The 19,818-nt window shown below is 44.1% G+C and overlaps 1 protein-coding gene across 1 annotated transcript in view; it reads left to right on the top strand.

The window, feature by feature from the left end:
- Zranb3 (zinc finger RANBP2-type containing 3) overlaps positions 1 to 19,818 on the top strand; it is an 84,179-nt gene that overhangs the window by 20,960 nt on the left and 43,401 nt on the right. Inside the window, exons 4-6 of the mRNA XM_032915547.1 lie at positions 1,324 to 1,495; positions 3,181 to 3,297; positions 19,579 to 19,698. Coding sequence (XP_032771438.1) covers positions 1,324 to 1,495; positions 3,181 to 3,297; positions 19,579 to 19,698 — 409 coding nt within the window. The remainder of the gene's footprint in view (positions 1 to 1,323; positions 1,496 to 3,180; positions 3,298 to 19,578; positions 19,699 to 19,818) is intronic.

Consider the following 19,818-nt stretch of genomic DNA (forward strand, 5'->3'; position numbering starts at 1 on the left):
CTTAGTGTCTGCTGAAAGGAGGCTTAGGGGAGGAGACTGCAGTGAGAAACAGCTTTGGTGATCCATGCTTTGCTGGGCCAGGCAGAGGGCTTGCAACAGCTTGAGGTAAAACACCCAGGAAGCAATCAGTCATGCTTCTTTCTGTGGTGCATTGTCACCAGGAAGAGTAGAGAAGCCTCCTCATAACACTTAACACTGTGCTGTGGCGTTCTGATGGTAGATGGCTCAAACCTTGGGCTGAGGACAGACTTGCCTAGCATGTGTGAGGCCCTGTGTCCAACCCCTAGAATCACAAACAAAACAAACAAAAACTCCCAGACACCTGCTGTTCTGAAACAGTGTATCTCTGTTGTAGTGTTGTGTATCTCCTCTGCAGGAGGCGGGTAAGACCTGCCTGTACCTGCACCTCTCTGGGTCCAACTTTTATCAATGAACATCCGGCTTGCAGGATGCAAACATACAGAACTGTCCTGGGATCAGATACTATGTTTCCAGCCCATTTTATTTCAGGTATTTCATTCTGAAAACAAAACTAAGGAGCCCTTTCAACCTTTTTCTGCCTTGGCAGTTTGGAGTCTTGGGTTTCTTTTGTTAATGATGTCGTCAATTGTACTTGGTGTGGTAAATGGAGAAATGTGTGAGAGAATCAGATATGGGCAAGCATTCCCCCAATGTTCTGTTTTGTTTTGGTTTGTTTGTTTGTGTGTTTGTTTGTTTGTTTGTTTGTTTTTCTCTGGGTAGCTCAGGCTGTCCTGGAACTTGTTCTGTAGACTAGGCTGGTCTGGAATCAGATCCACTGTCCCAAGTGCTGGGGCTCATGGCGTGTCCACTACCATCTAGCAAATGCCCTGTTTAATATGTGTACAGATCTTTAGATCTTAGATGAGTATACTAACATCAAAGGAAGCAAACTATTTCAATGGCATGAAGATACAGCAGGCTGGGGTGTGGCTCAGTGGTAGAATGCCTGCCCGGTGATCCCCCTGCCTTAGTCCCTTGAGTTGCAAAATAGCAATTGTGAGTCAACATACACTGCTTTGGGTAGCTTTTTTTTTTTTAGGTTTATTTTTAAAGTGCATGTGTGGGGGTGGGGGTCCCCATCAGATCTCCTGGAGCTTGAGTTACAAATGTTGTGAGTGCTAGAATCCAAGCTGAGGACCACAGCAAGAGCAGTGTGCCCCCTTAACCTCCGAACCATCTCTCTGGCCCCTTGGACTGGCTTTGGGAAACTGGCCTTTGTTCAGCCATAGGACGTCTGTAGTCGTGGATTTCCTACTGCAGCGTTTAGCTTTACCTTTGCTGTTTGTGTTCTCGTCTCAACAGATACTTCGGGAAAAGGCGTCAGTGGGATTGTAGAGGGGCTTCAAACCTCAGTGAGCTTCACCAGCTCCTGAACGACATAATGATCAGAAGACTGAAGAGCGAAGTTTTAAGCCAGCTGCCCCCGAAAGTGAGACAGCGCATTCCCTTTGACCTTGCACCAGCCACTGTCAAGGTGAGAGGCTATATTTAGTTGAAAGGCTTACTTTATTATAATTCATGCTGTCAAAGACTGGACATTATACTTCACAAAAATGCATGCTTTCGTAAAACAGGTTTGATTTGTAGAACAACTATTGGTTTTATATCATCTCAAGAAAAGCACAAGATGGTTTTAATTTTAACTTTCAAATATGTGAACAGATACAGCTCCCAGTGATTCAAAAAGTTTATGATGAATATAGGAAAAATCACCAGGGTTTTAGAAACTATCTAGTATTAAAGATTCATGGTGTCCACAATGTAAATCCACAGGGTGTGTGTGTGTGTGTGTGTGTGTGTGTGTGTGTGTGTGTGCCTGTGTGTATCTGTTTGTGTGTGTGTATCTGAGTATATCTGTGTGTGTGTCTTATCTCTGTGTGTGTGTGTCTGTGTGTCCGTGTGTGTGTGTGTCTTTGTATGTATCTGTGTGTGTGTGTGTGTCTGTATATATGTATGTCTGTGTGTGTGTGTCTGTCTGTCTGTCTGTCTGTCTGTGTGTGTGTGTGTGTTTCTGTGTGAAGCTGGAGCTGGGTCCGTGGCTCCATTGCTGAAAAACTTGCCATGCAAGTGTGAGGACTTGATTTGGGCCTGTCAGGACCAAGTAAAACTGAATTCAGTGCTGCTGAAATGAGATCGGAGCAGAGACTCGAGAATCCCCAGAAGCTTTCAGGCCATAGGAGGGAACAATAAGCAGCAGACAAGGGGGAAGGTGTCCTTAGGTGACACCAACAGGGTAGGGTGTCCTTAACACACCTGTGTTGTCAAGTACATGAATGCATGCATGCATGCACACACACATACATCACACACATGAAGATAGCTATATTATAGAACAGCTTGAATGTAGTTCTGCTCTTGAAATCTTTTTCTTTTTTTTCTTTTTTTTTTTTTTTTTGCCATGTGAGGAAGAGGTTTTTTTTTGGGACGATGGAGACAAGAAGGGGACAAGAGAGGTAGAGGGAGAGAAAGGGAGAAGAGAGAAAGTGAGAAGAGAGAAATGCTCTTGAAATCTTAAATCCTTTGGTAGCATTGCAGGCTGTAATATTTAACACATCTGAAAGCCAAATGTTTATTTCCCCTGACCTTATCTATATTTACATACAGTACCTGAACAGTCTCTGAAATTTCTATCGGGACATGACTGAGGGACAGGAAGTCTGCATTGTTAAACCTGAGAAGTTAAATAAGTGTTTGTAATCGTTGGGTGCTATAGTATTTCTTAAATAAAACTGAACTTTTTTTCCTTATCTGCTATTTTAACATTAGAGAGAGAAATAAAACAATTTAGGACCATGTTACATTTTATATAATTAATATTTCTGTCATCCTTATGCTTTTAAGTAATATATCTTATTACAAAATAAGTTTTCACAATCCTGTTTGCTGATGTGTTCAGATTTTGTTTCACTTTCTGCACTTTTTCAAAAGGAAGCTTCAACTATTTGCCTTACGGTGTGACACAGCTTGTCACTGGCTTTTGTCATTAATGCAGACATGTGACCGGTCTCTGCCTTGTGGTGGAGCACTTTGGTATCTATGGGAGTTTTCTTTTTATAGCTTCTGTACAGAGAAGGGGGAAGTAGGACCTGATTCACAATTGGCTTAATTGTTCTGTTCTTGATGCTGTATTCTTAAACAATGTTAATCCTTCCCACATAGGAACTCAATGCCAGCTTTGAAGAATGGCAGAAATTAATGAGAGCTCCAGATGCAGGTGCCATGGAGACAGTGATGGGGCTGATAACGCGCATGTTTAAACAGACTGCAATTGCCAAGGTACTCCTTGTTGGCCGTTAGACATTTGTCTTCACAAAAAGTTTTCGATGCGTTTAAGTAGTCCAGTAGGTTACAATATACTACATGTCACTGCCTTTTTTAACTATTATGGAAAAGCCAAAGTGTGTTGCAAGCAGACTGAGTGGAAAAAGCATACTTTATGTGGTTTCACAGGTTCACCTTATTTAAGGGGTGTACAGCTTTCTTCATTAGCTTTTTGCATGGTTTCTCTTCACGATTCCTGAAAAATAATCCTTTTAAAGGCTGAGACCGTCATCTTTTTTTGTATCCTGGAGTTTAAAGAATTAAATACACTCACAGTTACATAAAATCTAGGTAGTGTTGGGAGTTCTTGAATCTGCGTGATTGTGTTGCTGTTTTGACGAGTGTGGCGGTATTTGTAAATACTGAGTGTGATTTCTCTCAGTCCTGAGACTGTCCGGGATTTGTTCGTTTGTGGTGTTGTTTGTTTTGAGACAGGGTCTCACTATGGAGCCTCCACTGGCCTGGAATCCTCATTCTATAGACCTGGCCTGTGTGGACCTCACAGAGACTCACTCCTTTCCGCCTCCAGAGTGCTAGGAGTAAAGGTGTGCAACAACATACTTGGCTTTTGTGGGGAGAGCACATTTAAGATTTTTGTATGCGTTTTTATGTGTGTCTGTATGCATTCATATGAACCATGTCCACGCATGTGCTCCCAGAGGCCATAAGACATTAGGTCCCTGGAAGTAGAGATAATGATGGGTACCCAGCATAGGCTCCAGGAATCAGATGCGGGTCCTCAGTTCTGATTATATATATGATTATGTATATATGATATATATCATATACATATATAATTAAGTTTAAGCTGTTAACTTATCACTTACATACCATGAAATTTAAATTTATGTGTTAAAAACAGTAGGGCCTTGAAAGATGGCTCAATGGCCGCCGATCCAGAGGCCTTCGGCTCAGTTCCCAGCAGCTGCACTGTTGCTCACAAGCCTCTGTAACTGCAGTTCCATAGGATCCTTCTCTGGCCTCTCTGGACACTACATGCATACAGTGCACAGACCTGCATGCTGGCAAAACACTCATGCACATAACATAAACATAAATCCTTACAAGTTTATAGGTCACTAAGGCTTATCAAATGTTTATACTCTTGTGCACACCCGGGCCCTCTAGAGACGATTTCTCTTACACCAGTCATTTTCTGTCCGTTCACCCCAAGCATGGCAGCTGCATATTAGACTTCAATCGCTAAATTTTCTCACAAATTTTTCAGAACAAAGTATGAAGTTTTGAGGTTCTATATTTTCATGTACATGCTGTTAATATAATTCAGTGCATTACCTAAGTCCTTCTTTCCTTTCTGTCCCATCCTGTGTGACCTCCAGTGTGTAGAATGACAGCATTTAGTTTTATGCTTTCTTCACTGGTGATCAGACTTTTAAGGTACTGCGGAGTTTATGACGCCCCTCAATAGTAAGACGTGCTGTTGCGAATAGAAGTAATGTGGTACTTCCTGTACCTGTTTATATACTTATTTTCCTCTGGTTTCATTAATAGGGGAGTACGTAGATGCCAGAGCGCATGTGTGCAAGTCAAAGAACAACTTCCAGGAGTCGTTTCTCTCCTTCTGCCTTCTCTAAGTCAGGGTCTCTTGTCTCTGGGACTGAACTGCCTACTCCAGACCAGCTGGGCCCAGCTTCCTGTTCCTCTGTCTCCCCCTCCCATCCTGCCTTAGGAGTGCTGAGCTTACACATACGTGCCACCACATGCAGCCTCTTTATATGGATTCTAAGGATCAAACTCAAGTCTTCGAATTGGTATAACAAGCACTTTTACCCACTTAGCCATCTCTCCAGCCCTAGACATCATTTTTATCTTTGAGGGCAGAAACCTAGAAATGGGACTGTGATGTCAGAGAAACACATGCTTAGCTTCCAAAACATTTTGCCAAACCATTTTAGAAAGTAGCTATGTTACTTTGCATTTCTTCTAGCGTAGCATGAGGCCTCCAGCCATCCTGTCCTGGTGGCTAACCCAGCATGACACTCCAGTCGTCCTGTCCTGGTAGCTAGCACATGGCATTGTCATCTTTCATTTTTTTGTGGCTATGAAGTGCTTTTGTGTTGTGGTTTTATCTGTTTGTCCCTAAGTAGAAGTTACATGGGCATACTTTCATACTCATTTTGTTTATTTTCTCTTGTGAGGTTTCTATTTAAATTAGACCCCTACTAATAAGGATATAAGGCTTATCCTTATTATAAGGTTATAGGTTATAAGGATTCCTTATTTTTAGGAAAGGCCCTCTACCTTACTACACATACACACACACACACACACACACACTATGCCCCCAACTATATATCTTCTATTTTCATTCATTTATTTTGTTTTTGTTTTTTTGAGATAGCGTCTCTTACATAGTGCCGGCTGTCTTAGAATTCTCCTCACAGATGATGTTGACCTTGAACTCAGATCTACCTCCCTCCTCCTAAGTGCTGGGATTAAAGGAGTGCTCCAGTATGCCCAGCTCCCATTTTTATTTTCTTTTAAAGAATAGAAATGTATAATTATTAAATATTTCAATATGCCCTTTTTATTCTCCTTTTCTTGATTTTTGATTCCTGAGAAACTTTTGCTGCTAATAAAGTTCACAAAGATATTACATATTTTTCTAATAATGTTACAGCTTTAGTGTGCATGCGTGGGTCTGTGAATTAGAGTTAATTTTTTTTTTTAAGACAGGATCTTACTATCTAGCACTGGTTGGCCAGAAGCTGGCCTTGAACTCACATAGCTCTGCCTGCCTCTTACTCCAAATTGCTGGGATTAAAGGCCTGTACAGCCGCACACAGTTAGAGTTCATCCTTTACACAGCATGACATAAAGATAGGGATTCAGAGGTTTTGTTTGTTTAAAGGGTGTGTGTGTGTGTGTGTGTGTGTGCGTGTGTGTGCATGTGTGTAGGGGTGTGTGTGTGTGTGTGTGCGGCACACACACCGTAGCAGGTTTCCATTTTCTCACAACTGCTCCACTGCACCGTCACAACCCTTCACTGTGCTAACAGCGCTCTGTTCTGCCATCATAATGTTGCCTCGTCCCATCACGTTGTTTTCTTGTGTTTTCCCGTGCTTTTCTGTCAGGGTGGTCCAGTGCTCTATCATAATCGTCCACTGTGCCATCAGGGCTCCAATCCCGTCAGTTCTTGCATTATCTTATCCCAGTGTGCCTCTGTCTTATCAAAGTGCTCTGGTGGGCCATCCCAGTCCAATAGTATCCATTGTCCTATCACAGCATTCCACTGCCCCACTGTCTCTCAGTGTTCACTGTCCTGTGAGAGTGCCGTCCCAGTGCTCTAGCCTCCTACTAAGGTATTTTGTTGTCTCCTCGCAATACTCCTCTGTCCCACAATTCTCCACTGTCAAATCACAGTGCCCCACAGTGCTCCATTGGATCAAAGCAGTTTATCAGTCCATCAAAGTACTCCATTATCTCATCACAACGCTCCATTGTCCTTCACAGCGCCACAGTGTTCTGTTATCCTCTCACAGTGCTCCCCTGTCCCAGGACAGTGCTCCATTGGCCCATCATATGGCTCCATTATACCAAAACAGGTTCAGGGTGCTATCACAGTGCTTTGACATGCCATCCCAATGCTCCGTTATCTCACAACAGTGTTCTACTGTGTTCCTCACAAGATGATTTGGCTCTAACCAGTACCCCACCATTACATCGCAGTGCTCCATTGTCCCTTCTCAGGCTCTAGTTCACTGTCACAGCAGTTCCATTGCCCACCAGAGTGCTCCCTCAGTGTGTTCCACCCTGTGCTCACAATGCTCTTCTGTCATCAGTGTTCTGCTATCCTTACACAGTACTCCATGACCTCATTACAATGCCACATCACAGTGCTCTCCTGTCTTATCACAGTCTTCCTTGTGCCATCACAGGGTCACATTGTCCTATCCCAGTGCCCCACGGTTCATAACAATGGTCCATCATCACGATGCTCTAGTGTCTGCTCACAACACAGCGCTCCTTTGTGTCATCATAGTGCTCTGCTGTCTCATCACAGTGCTCCATTGTCCCAGCGCTCCTTTGTGTCATCATAGTGCTCCATTGTCCCATCACAGTGCTCCATTGTCCCATCACAGTGCTCCATTGTGTCATCACAGTGTTCTACTGTCTCATCACAGTGCTCCACTATGTCATCACAGTGCTCCACTATGTCATCACAGTGCTCCGCTATGTCATCACAGTGCTCCACTATGTCATCACAGTGCTCCATTGTGTCATCACAGTGCTCCATTGTGTCATCACAGTGCTCCACTATGTCATCACAGTGCTCCGCTATGTCATCACAGTGCTCCACTATGTCATCACAGTGCTCCATTGTCCTATCACAGTGCTCCATTGTGTCATCACAGTGCTCCATTGTGTCATCACAGTGCTCCATTGTCCTATCACAGTGCTCCACTGTGTCATTACAGTGCTCCATCGTGTCTTCAAGTGCTCTCTTGCGTCATCACAGTTCTCCGTTTTCTCATCACAGTGCTCCACTGTGTCATCACAGTTCTCCACTGTGTCATCATAATGCTCTGTTCTATGACACTGCCATTGCTTCATTGTTACGTTGCAGCACTCCATTGCGCCGTCATATATCTCCCTTATCCCATTCCTTTGTCCCATCACGGTGCTCCATCTTTCCATTACTGTGCTCCAGTGTCCTATCACATTACTCTCCTGTCTCATAACGATTCTCCATTACTGTATTGCCCCATTGTGCTCTCACTGTCATTCCCTCACACTGCTCCCCTGTGTCTTCTCAGTGTTTCATGTTCCACGACAGGTTCCGTCTTCCCATGGGAGTGCTCTCTCTGCCCTTACAATGCTCTATTCGTGGTGCCCTGTCGTGTCTTCACTCTGCTTCATTCTCCAATCCATTGGGCCATTTTAATATTGTATTCATAGTTTCTCATTGTGCTGTCACACTGCTCCATTGTTGACTCACAATAAGTGTCGTGTGTGTGTGTGTGTGTGTGTGTGTGTGTGTGTGTACCATTCATTTTTAGAAACACCTTTTTTTTTCTCATTGAATTTCTTTGGCACTTGTTCTAGTTTGATTCATTTTTATTAAAAATCTGTTTCATGCAGTACATTTTGATCATGTCTCTAGTTGATCTTTGTTGCTGTGCTTAAAACAGTCTGACCAAAAGCAACCTGGAGAGAAAGGGTTCATCTCAGGTCATAGTACCGCTTTGAAGAAAGTCAGAGCAGGAACTCACAGCAGGAGGAAGCTAGAACAGAAACCCTAGGGCAATACCGATTGCTTTCTTTTTTGATAAAGTCTTCTCTTTACACTTTTTCATCTTACTTTTATTTTACGTGTATGACTGCCTGCCATGTATGTGTGTGTGTGCCACTGGTGTTCCTGGTACCTGAGGAGGTTGGGAAAGGATGTTGGGTCTCTTGGGAATTGAACTGGAATCCCCCGGATGACCAGTCAGTGCCCTTAACTGCTGAGACATCTCTCCAGCTCTCAGCTAGCTTTCTTATTCAGCTCAAGTCCACCGACCTAGGGATGTTGCCACCCACAGTGGGCTAAGCCCTTACACAGCTATCGTCAATCTAGACGATGCCTAAAGACTGTTCTCACCTAGGCAGTTTCTCAATTGAGGTTCTCCTTTGGCAGGTAGGTGATGTAGCTTATGTCAAACTGATAACTGCAAGTAACTAGGTCAAGATCTTAAAAAAAAAAAAAATCAGTGTGTGTGTGTGTGTGTGTGTGTGTGTGTGTCTGAACCCTCCTTTGTTTCTCGACCTATAAATCTTACCTTAGGCTACAGATAAATTAATTACTGTAGATTCTACCCTCTTGTCTACCTCTGTGTTTGCCTTCCTTCCTCTCTCTCTTGCTCTTCCTTCCTTCCCTCCGTCCCTCCCTCCCTCCCTCCTTCCCGTCTGTCCCTCTCTTTCCTTCCTTCTCTTCACGTCTGTTTTCTCTTGGTTGTTGGGGACAAACGTGTACAGCCTCACCCTTCTCCATCCTTCAGTGTGTGGTATAGCTCTGTGTTCGCCCTTAGTGATCACTGTACACAGTGCAGTGACAGCTAAACCTTCACACTGCAGCCATAGCTACAGTTGGTTGACAGATACTGTTTCTTGTCGTGGTTTGCCCTGGAGTTATCTGTATTTTGATGCTAATTCCACTGCCTCAAGGATGTCTGCCTAGTCACATACTCAGGACTCAGGTGACTTCACCAGAACCTTCTCCCCATTGAATTTGTAAAATACTGGTGAGGGCAGGTACAGGATAGAAGGAGGCCTGTCATTGGATGAGAAGGAAGGATGGGTGGGAGAGAAGGTTGAAGGAAGAGGAGAAGACTGGAACGGAGAGGAGGAGGAGACAGGAGGGAGAGAGGAGAGAGAAGCCATGACAGGACAATATGGCAGGTGATGTTAAGATTCCACACTGTACCTTTACAGGTTGTTATGAATGTTTTTAAGGGATGGATGTGTGTTTGGCTTTGTATGTTTAGGTGGGCAATTATATCTTATCAATTGGGCCAAAGGTTATTGTGTTGTGTGTTCTTTCATGTGTAGATTTAAGTGTAATGGAGTGTGGGGCAGCTGGTCTGGGCCGCCGCAGAGTTGGGATGTGTGTTTCTGGCATGGAAACCTGCCTTGGGAACTAGAATGGTAGGTAGATTGCTGCCAGGCTCAGAGAGAGGCCTTTGGCAGTGTGATAGGCGATGGAGCAGAGCGGGTGAGACGCTTTGCTGACTGAGAATTAAGATATCCAGCAGACATCTTGGGGCACCCCAGTGCTGCATCTAGTGGGATAAAAGGCAGCATTTTTTATTTATTATATTCTTACAATGACAGTTTCTCAGGGGTTAATAACCATCTTCTTGTCTCGTTTGGTTTGTTTGATTACTTATCTGTCTTTGTGCTTAATGCTAAGTATATACTGCTGCTTTAAATAAGAGAAAGACCTCTTTCAGTGATTTTTTTTTTTCCCTGTTAAGAAAATGAGATTGTAAGTTGTCAGTGATGGTCGTTGGTAGGAAGGTGACATCTAATTAATTAAGACCCTTGAAGGAAAAGAAAGGAGACTAAAATCAGCTGTTCCCAGATTGAGTTACATTCTTAAAAATAAGTGAAGCAAATACCCATCCCTGGCCTCACCTCCTACGGGCTTTAGTCATCTTTCCTGTCTCCACACCGGAGCCTCTATTTCAGCCACCAATGTGTTTTGGACTTTTTTCTATTCCTGGATCCAACCAGAAACCCTTAGTTCCTGCCATTACAAAGTGGGGGTGCTTGATACAATTCCCCCGTATTATTGAATTCCAATAGAATCTATTATAACTCCGAATAATACAGTTTATTTACCATACAGGCTATGTGGGCTTTTTAGGATATAACTAGTTATAAGCTACATCTTTTTTCTGTGACAAAATGTGCTGCTGAGTTCCCCTGAAGCAGTTTGAAAATTAAATTGAAGATCGTAGATTGGTTATTACAGTCTATGCATTAGTGTTGAGGCTTCCTTTCAAAAAAAACAAAACAAAAAAGTGTGTTTCCTGATTAATAACATGAAGTCCCTAATATGCCGTGTGCTGCCGGAGAGGTGTGGTGAAAATGACCAAGTCTACTACTTACAGAATTTGCAGCCTTTTTGAGAGACCAGTGAAATAAATATTCACCTACAGAAGGCTTCGCTTACTGCTTCAAACCCAGATGCTAGGGAAGAACCCAGGAGAAGGTTACTGAAAAGTTGTCTTAAAGAATGTGTAAGTAGATGTAGCCAGTCAAACAGAGAAGGCTACGGGGCCAGTAGGGGACAGCTCCAGCACAGGAAGCAGTTTGTGCAAACTCACGAAGATTGCTGAGAACTGGTGTAACCAAGCAACCGAAACTGGGCCAGCAACCTTTACTACCGAGCTGTCCAGCCCCAACAAGAGGCATAGGTTTTTGTTATTGTTTTGTTTTGTTTTTAATATATCTATTTTATTTTACTTTATAATACTTACTATGAATGCAGTTGATAAAGATGCAGACTCCTCAGAATTAGAGTCAGCATAATACACTCTGAGGAGGTGGCAGATAGTCAGGGCCGGAGAAGCGGCTCAGGGGTTAAGTAAGCGTATTTCCCTTTGCCAAGGACCAGAGTTTGATTGAAGCATTCGCATCAGGTGACCTCCAACCACCTGTAATTCCAGCTCCAGAGAACCCAGTATTTCCTTGTGGTCATCTGCACCACAATGTATATACATAACTTTTAAAACAAATCTTTTAAAAGATGTAATTGTTTCATGCATGGGTGTTTTACCTGAATGAATGTCTCTGCACTCTGTTCCTAAGGAGGTCAGAAGAGGGCGTCAGATCCTCTGGACTGAGTACAGATGATTGTAAGCCACCATGTGGATGCTGGGACCCCAACCTGAGTCCTTCCTCTGCAAGAGCACCAAGTGCTTTTTATCCAGCCCTCAAATAAACCTTTTTAAAAACAAGATAGATATAGTATATTTGGTTCAGCATATTACCACATGGTCTCGTTTTTAGAGAAAACCATTTCAAGAGTTTTGTTTTTTTAATGAAGATTATTAAAACCAACCTATAATTTAAATTTTCTTGTCACTTTGGGGACGGTAGCATTTTTCAGTGCCTTATTTGCTCAAGGGAAATTTTTTTAAACATGTTCCCTTTGGGCACAAAGTGCGTTTCCTATTTAATTGCTTCAGCGGCTTAATCCCACGTAAAAATGCAGTGAGAGGTAATAAGGCCATTACAGTGTTTCCCGCCGCCCAGGGCCTGGGAGGAGCTGCAGAGGGCTTATCCGTCTCCGTGATCTGCGGTTTGGGGAAGTCTGGCTCTGAACCAGGAACAGCCTGCCTCCTGTTCATTAGTAAGGAGCAGTCAGCAGTAAGAAATAAAATGCAGATAAAATGCTAATATCCTCTTAGAGGAAACGTAGTACTGAAAGGAGTCCCGGAGTTAAATCCTGCAGTTAGGACCAGGATTTCTCTGTGGTTAAAGTGCTTGCCATGTGGACCTGAGGACTGGGGTTTGGACCCCAGAACTGTTTGTTGTAAAGCTAGCATATCTGTGAGCTTCCTGTGTGCCTGCACTCCCTTCCTTAAGAGTTATGGCTGTTCCCGCAGAAACCACGGTGACACTTGCTGAACTTTAGTACTGAGCAACATGGGCAAATACCCTGCTGTCATAGGAAAGGAATTGCTCTCCATTCCAACTACTTCCAACTACGAGGGCAAGTGGGGATTTGCGTAGGTTGAAGAGTGCGTGGACAGTTGCTTAAAGAGAGACGATGGGTTAGTGGAGGCTCGCTGTTTTTAGTATTATGTTTATTAGTGTGGGTATTCATTTGTATGAGAGCTGGTGTGGAGGCGCCATGGTGCACGTGTACTGGTCAGAGGACAACCTCAGGTGTCAGCCCTCGTCTTCTGCCATGGTTGAGATAACGTTACAGGTGCTTCGCCACGCTAGCCAGCCCATGATCGTCCAGGGGTTCTGTCTCCATCTCCTTTCTCACTGAAGGAGCTCTGGGATTGAAGGTGAGTCTGGGGACCTGAACTCAGGGCTTGTGTAGTAAATGCTTTCTTTACTCAGGGAGCCATCTTCTGCTTCAGTCCCCTGACCTGAAGGGATTCTTGCCTTTCGGCTTGCCAAGAACTTACACACCCCATCTAGAAGGAGGAACACCTTGTCAGATCACAGAGGTGACACTTCTCATGTGTGAAGGAGCCTGGTAAATGGAGGTAGTCAGACTCTTCTGGGAGCGAGTGGCAGATCTGACAAGGGCAGAAGACCGCAGAAGGCCAAGGTCAGGAAGCCTTAGCTGAGAGCTGGAAAGCTGACTAAAGCCTGGCCTTGCTCTTCCAAGTCTGATGCTTCTCTGTCCTTTTGCCTTTTTCCTGTTACAATTTGATTTAACGCTGACAATTTTAAATAACTTTGATTAGGTCCTCAATGCAGTATAGGTTTTTTTTTTTTTTACAGTTTTTATTTCAGAAAGTTTGATATATACCTCTCTAAAAATATTAGAAAGTCGAGGCCTGAGATATGACTCAGAGTGGCTTGCAGCTGTTGCAGAAGATCCAAGTTCAATTCCCAGCGCTTACATTGGGCATCTCACAGCCACCTATAATTCCCTCTCCTGGCCTCTGCAAGCACCTGCACACATATGACATGCACGCACACACACACACACACACACACACACACACACACACAACCACAACCACACACACACACACACACACAAACCACACACACCACACACACACACACACACACACACACACACACACACACACACACACTTAATGAAAAACATTACCATACCATGTGGATATGGTGGCTCACACCGTTAATCCCAGCACTCAGTGGTCGGGGCAGGACTATTATTATGAGCTCCATATCCGGTATGCTCTATAGCAAGACCCCTTCTCAAACCAACAATTAAAAATAAGCTTTAAATAAGCTATTGTGTGTGGCCTCCACTAGAGGTACCTAAGTTTACCTGACAAACACATTATTCATCTCAATAAAATAAAACAGTCGTGAACCCATGAATTTTCTGCTACTGGCACAAAATCTGAGCCAGCATCACCGAGGTCGCAGTCCTTACTGGGACCTGCCACCACACTCCCCTGTTCATGCAGCCAGCAAGAGCGTGCTCAGATCATTTAAAATATGACACTGCAGGGGTGTTGATGTTTCCTTAGAATGAAAGACAGCAAAAGTGCATGCAGAATACATTTCAAATGTGCACCTGGGGCCTTGGGGAGGTGGCTTATTCAATAGCAACCTGCTTTTCCAGGAGACCCGTCCACTGGCAACTCTGTCTACAGAGGCCCCGACACCTCTGGCTTCTGTGGGTACTCACACTCATGTGCACAGACATAACACATAATTCAAAATAACATAAATCTTTTAAGAGTAAAATAAAATGCAAACACTAACTTCAGAACTGACCAGAGTTCTTCTAACACGTCATTATTTTACACTCCAGATGCATTTGCTCCTAGAAATCAGCCTCTCGAACGGTGTTTAAGTTGCTGTGCTAATTCTAGTCAACAGAAACCCATTATTTTTTATATTTCATCGAAATGAGCCTTTTTATCTCTTTTAAGACTATTTTTTTTGAGGCAGGGTCTCACTATGTCATCTTGGTTGACCTGGAACTCTGTGTAAACTAAGTTGTCTTCAAACTCACAGCGATCCACCAGTCTCTGCCTCCTTCATGCTGTGTCTAAAATCATGTACCACCACACTCTGTATAAGACTTACATTTCAAAAGGCATCTCTACGAAGCCATTGGATGTCTTAAGCATGTGTGTGTATATACATACACACATCTTTGCCTTATGACCTATGTATGTCATCAACTCAAAGACTCCATCTAGTCATTTATTCAAAAATTTCATATATGCATATATCACTCCTATCCATCCCCAGTCCTCCTCATTAAAACTCCCTGGCCTCTCCAAGAACATCTCCCTCTCCACTTCATGCTCCCTCCCTTTTTTAGCTGTAACCCACTGCATCCAGTTAGCGCTACTCATAGGTTTGGAACTACCCACTAGGGCACGGCCAACCTACTAGTAGCCACACTCTCCCAGAAAAGTGGCTCTCCCTCTCCCAAAGGCCACGAACTGCCAGCAGATCCTTAACCTCGGTATGAGGCCTCGGGCGTCTCGCCCTCATCCACACTGGAGCTGTAACTCACTGACACAGGTAACCACAGCTGCTGTGAATTCCTATGTGCCAGAGCCATGCCATGCCTGCAGCACAGCATTTTCATAGCACTTCCCCACCCGTGGCCTCTCTTTATTCTTTCTGCCCACCGTCTCCGAGATGCTCCCTGAGCCTTCTCAGGTGGAAATGGGAAGGCTGGACATGTATGTGCCATCTATGGCCAAGCACTTACTGGCAGTTACTCTCAGAATTTTGGCCATTTGCTCTTATGGGTATACATGTGAGTGGTGTATGCATCTGTGTGTGCATGTATGTGGAGGTGTTCATGCCCACGTGCATGGGTTCAGAGGCTAATGAAAGAAATTGAGTTATTTTTCTCTATTTTGTTTTGTCATATTCCTTTGAGACGGTCTCTCACCAAACTGGAAACTCCCTAAAAATGACGTTCCAGGCATGCACAACACAGCCTTGCCCAGCTTTGAGATGGTACTGGGGATATGGGTTTGGTTCCTCATGCCTGTGTAGCAGTAGCTCTTACACTAAACCGTCTCCCCAGTCCCTAGTCATAAGCCTTTTTAAAGCAGCGGTTTGAGGGGTAGTGGGAGCGAGCTCGGGCTTTCTCTCAGAAGCTCTGGTCCTGATGCAGGTCACTGATAACAGGAGGGTGGGAAGCGCTCACTAGGTAAGAGTGCACATGAGCCCGGGTTACAGCCATTGTCCAATTCTAAGCCTAGATTCAGGCTTAGTAATGAACGTACTTTACACATTCCAACTTGACATGTACTTACTGAAAAGCTTGTCCCTGTAAATACAGCTCTTTAGGCAAGCATGCACTTTATTAAAGTGCTCTAGTTGCCATGACAACATATCTGGAAATTGTAGCAGCTTGTTTTGAGAGCTTCATTGCCACTTTCTGAGGCCCTGGCATCCAAGGCTAAAGTTCTTGCCAGCCTCCAGGCTCTCTGTTGCATTGTTCAGAAAATTTAGACATGCAGAATGCAGTCTATAGAATAATGCTTGAGATGCTGCAGTTAATGCATATAAATTTTAGATGGGTATTTTTTAATTTTTAGTGTTAAATATCACTAAAGCTATGTTAATGAGTGAAAACAGTCACTCTGAAAAACAACTCCTAATTTATTCCCCAGTTGCAGGTCCTTTCAGTGCTTATAAAAGCTGAATATTGTTGTTTGCTTTCTTTTAATTTGTTTAGATCTCAACACTGTGCTTTTATAGCACCTTAGCTTGCATTACAGCTCGCATTGTCGCTGCAGCTCGCTCTATGGGTTTGTCAATAAACAGGATAAAATTTCACCTCCCTGTCCCCCTCCACAGATCATAACTATCTCATTCCAATCCCCCCATTCTAGTGACATAACTTGACTAAATGTTTAAGTCATGCTAACTTTGGCCTGAGCAGTGTTCACTACATTCGTTATAAAGCCCATGTTTAAAACACCTGCAGGTGAACCATGGGATATCCTGTTGCTTATTTTGTATGCCATGTGATGTGTTAATATAATATGGAATGTTTAAATCAGGGTAAACATGCAGTTTGTCTTTCTTTACGGTGAAAACATTTAAACGTCTTTCTCCTGGCTCTGGCTCTGGAATACGCACTACAGGGACCTCAGCCTCTGGCTGCGGCGAAGCCCACCAGAATGCCTTGCTGTGTTTCATTACATCTCTGTTCTTGTTCCTCAAGTTTTCTTTCCTCTGTAACTCATCTCATTTTCTTCAGAGTCGTTAACTTCCCAAATCATCATCCGCCTTTTTCTCCTCTCCTCCTTTCCCTTCTGCTTCCCATCCTCTCCTCCTTTCCCTTCTGCTTCCCATCCTCTCCTTCTCCTTCCTCTCTTCTCTTTTCTCCCTCCCCTCCTTCCCTTTTCTTTCCTCTTCCTTCCCTTCTTCCTCCTCCCTCTTTTTTCCTCCCTTTTCCTCCTTCTTCCTCCTCCCCTCTTCTTCCTCCTAACTTCATTCCCTCCCTCTACCCTTCTCCCTCTCTTCCTTCCTTCCTTCCTTCCTTCCTTCCTTCCTGCTAAATATCAAACCTAGAAGTTGCTATCACTAGGCAAGTATGTGCTTTATCATTGAACTATATACACGGTCCTTCAGTGCCTATTAGTAAAACTTTTCATTTAAGCGTCATGATTTTAAGCATTATGCCCCACTCCCTGATTCCATTTGCGGTTCTTCTATAATAGGATACTTGAGACAGGAACATCTGTAAACAATGAAAGGTTATTTAGCTCACAATTCTGGAGGCTGGACAGGCCAGTATCAAGGTGCCAGCATCTGATGAAGGCCCTTATGCTGCTTTATCCCACAGCAGAAGGCAAAGAGCAAAAGAGTAGAGAGAATACAAGATGGCGTGCGGTCTCAGCCTTCTCATAAACACATCACCGATTCAGGAGTGTAGAAGCCTCATCACCTAACGCCTGTCTTTAGGCCCTGCACTCGCCCCTGCTGTACTGGGGATCGCATGCCCGGTGTGTCTTCTTTATGCTTACACCGTACTGCTCGCTCCCAGTCCAGGGTTCCACTTTCAAACCAGCTCTGCTCTACCCCGTCTGAGCACTGTGTCTCCAGTTTGCTGCCAGGATGCGGGGAGTCTGCGTGTGTGACTTCGAACTTATAGCCAGAACGAGGCACAGGCTTGGGGATAACTCCACTTCCGCCTTTTCTTAGCTCGTCCCTGTTCTAGCTCCCCTCGCCCTATCCCTCCTGGGCCTTGTACATGACTGCAACGGAAACCGGATGTTCCTGTGCATTCCGTATTGCGAGCTTGGGAGCTCTCAGAACGGAGACATCATGTAACTTCTTAGGTTGTGTCCTTTGCTGGTCTTAGATTAAGAGGGAATAAGGGTTGAGTGAGTTCAGCCCGCCATCTTTATCCAAAATTTCTGAGTAACCAAACTTTTGTTGATATTAAAACATTATTTTTATGTATGTATATATGTGTGCATGCATTCAGGTGCCTGTGGGGACCGTAAGAGGGCATCGGATTCCCTGGAATTGCGGGCAGTTGTGAGCCACACGATGTATGTGCTGGAAACCGAACTTAAGTTCTCTAGAAGAGCAGCAGGCATTCTTGGGCCATTTTTCCAGCCCCACCCCCTTTTATTTATTATTTTATTCCTGAGCCCAGGGTAACCTGGAACTCACTGTGTGGTCCAGGCCAGTCTTAAACTTGTAATCTTCCTGCCTCAGTCTCCAGGAACTGCAGGCATACACCAGCCAGTGAGTGATATGTAGTAACAACTAAGAGAAAGTGTATGTATATTTTAAAAAGCATCTTGAAGAGGAAAACCTAGCAGCTTATACGTCCATCATCTAGGAAGTCAGGGCAGGAACCTGCAGGCAGGAGCTGATGCAGAGGCCATGGAGGGGTGCTGCTTACTGCCTTGTTCCTCATGGCTTGCTCAGCTTGCCTTCTTATAGCACCCAGGGCACCAGCCCAGCGATGGCCCCACCCACCACAAGCTAGGCCCTCTTCCATCAATCACTAATCAATAAATGCCCTATAGACTACAGGCCTATGTTATGAGGACATTTTCTCAGTTGAGTCTCTCTTCCCAAATAACTCTGGCTTGTATCAGGTTGACATAAAACTAGCCTCACACTTCTCCGTCCTAGAGACAAGTAATTTCCCATTTCACCTGGCCTTCTACTTCTTTGCCTGCCTTTCCCTATGCCTGCCTCACTAGCTCAATTCAAGGAGAAGGTGAACCAAGATTCTTCAGCCTTAAACATCAGACCTAATCTTCTTTAAAGTCTTTAATTTTCTCCCTTTTTTCCTTAATCCCTTTGCATTTGCATGAAATTATTTTAAGAACCATCTTCTAAACAATAGTACATCCTCCTCTCACCCACACCTCATTTCTCTCTCTCCCTTGGCCTCCCGTGTTGTTTCATCTGAGGTACCCCGAGGCCCCTCCCTGTGCTACAGGTTTTCTTGCTAACCTTGGAGTTGATCAGATCAGATCGACATTGATCTCATCGATGGCTGAACTGGCTCATAGATTTGTGACTTGGTGGTATCACTGGGAAGTGACGTAGAGTAGGTGGTTAAAGCCCGCCTGAAAGAGGTGGCTCACAGGAGTGTGTCCCGGAAGGGTGTACACGGGAGTGCGTTCTGAAAGGGTATATCCGATCCACGGTACCTTCACTCCTGCTGCATAGCTGCTGTAAGATGAGCAGTGTCCTCCCCCCACAGCTGCCTGTGTGATGTTCTACCTCCCCAGTGCTCAGGACTGGCCAGCTCTTGACAGGAAACTTGCCACCAGAGTAAATTCTCCGTGTTTTAAATCGATTCCTCTCGGTATCTTGTTACAGCAATGAAAGACAGTGGACACATATACTCAGGTAGCGTTTCCACACGTCTCTCTTACATGTGCGGGTTCCACTCTAGTAGACTCCCTAGAGAAAAACCAGCCAAAGCCCACAGACGTGCGTGTCTAAAGATACTTGCTGGTGTCGGGAGCTTTTTTTTCCTTTATTAAAAGTGGCATGATGGTTGAATAAAAACTTGGATGTTAATAAAATTTGATTTTTATTGTTTAGGCAGGTGCAGTGAAGGACTATATTAAGATGTTGCTTCAGAATGACTCACTTAAATTTCTGGTCTTTGCTCACCATTTAAGTATGCTCCAAGCTTGCACAGAAGCAGTCATCGAAAGCAAGGTATGTGATAACGTTTCTATAAAAATAATTTTTAGAATGCATATTTTCACTGCACTGAATATCACTTTTAGTCTCATGATTTATGTGGATATTTCTAACCTTCTTTGGATGGCGTTTTTA

This window comes from Rattus rattus, chromosome 10 (assembly GCF_011064425.1).
Source record: "Rattus rattus isolate New Zealand chromosome 10, Rrattus_CSIRO_v1, whole genome shotgun sequence".
Lineage (NCBI taxonomy): Eukaryota > Metazoa > Chordata > Mammalia > Rodentia > Muridae > Rattus > Rattus rattus.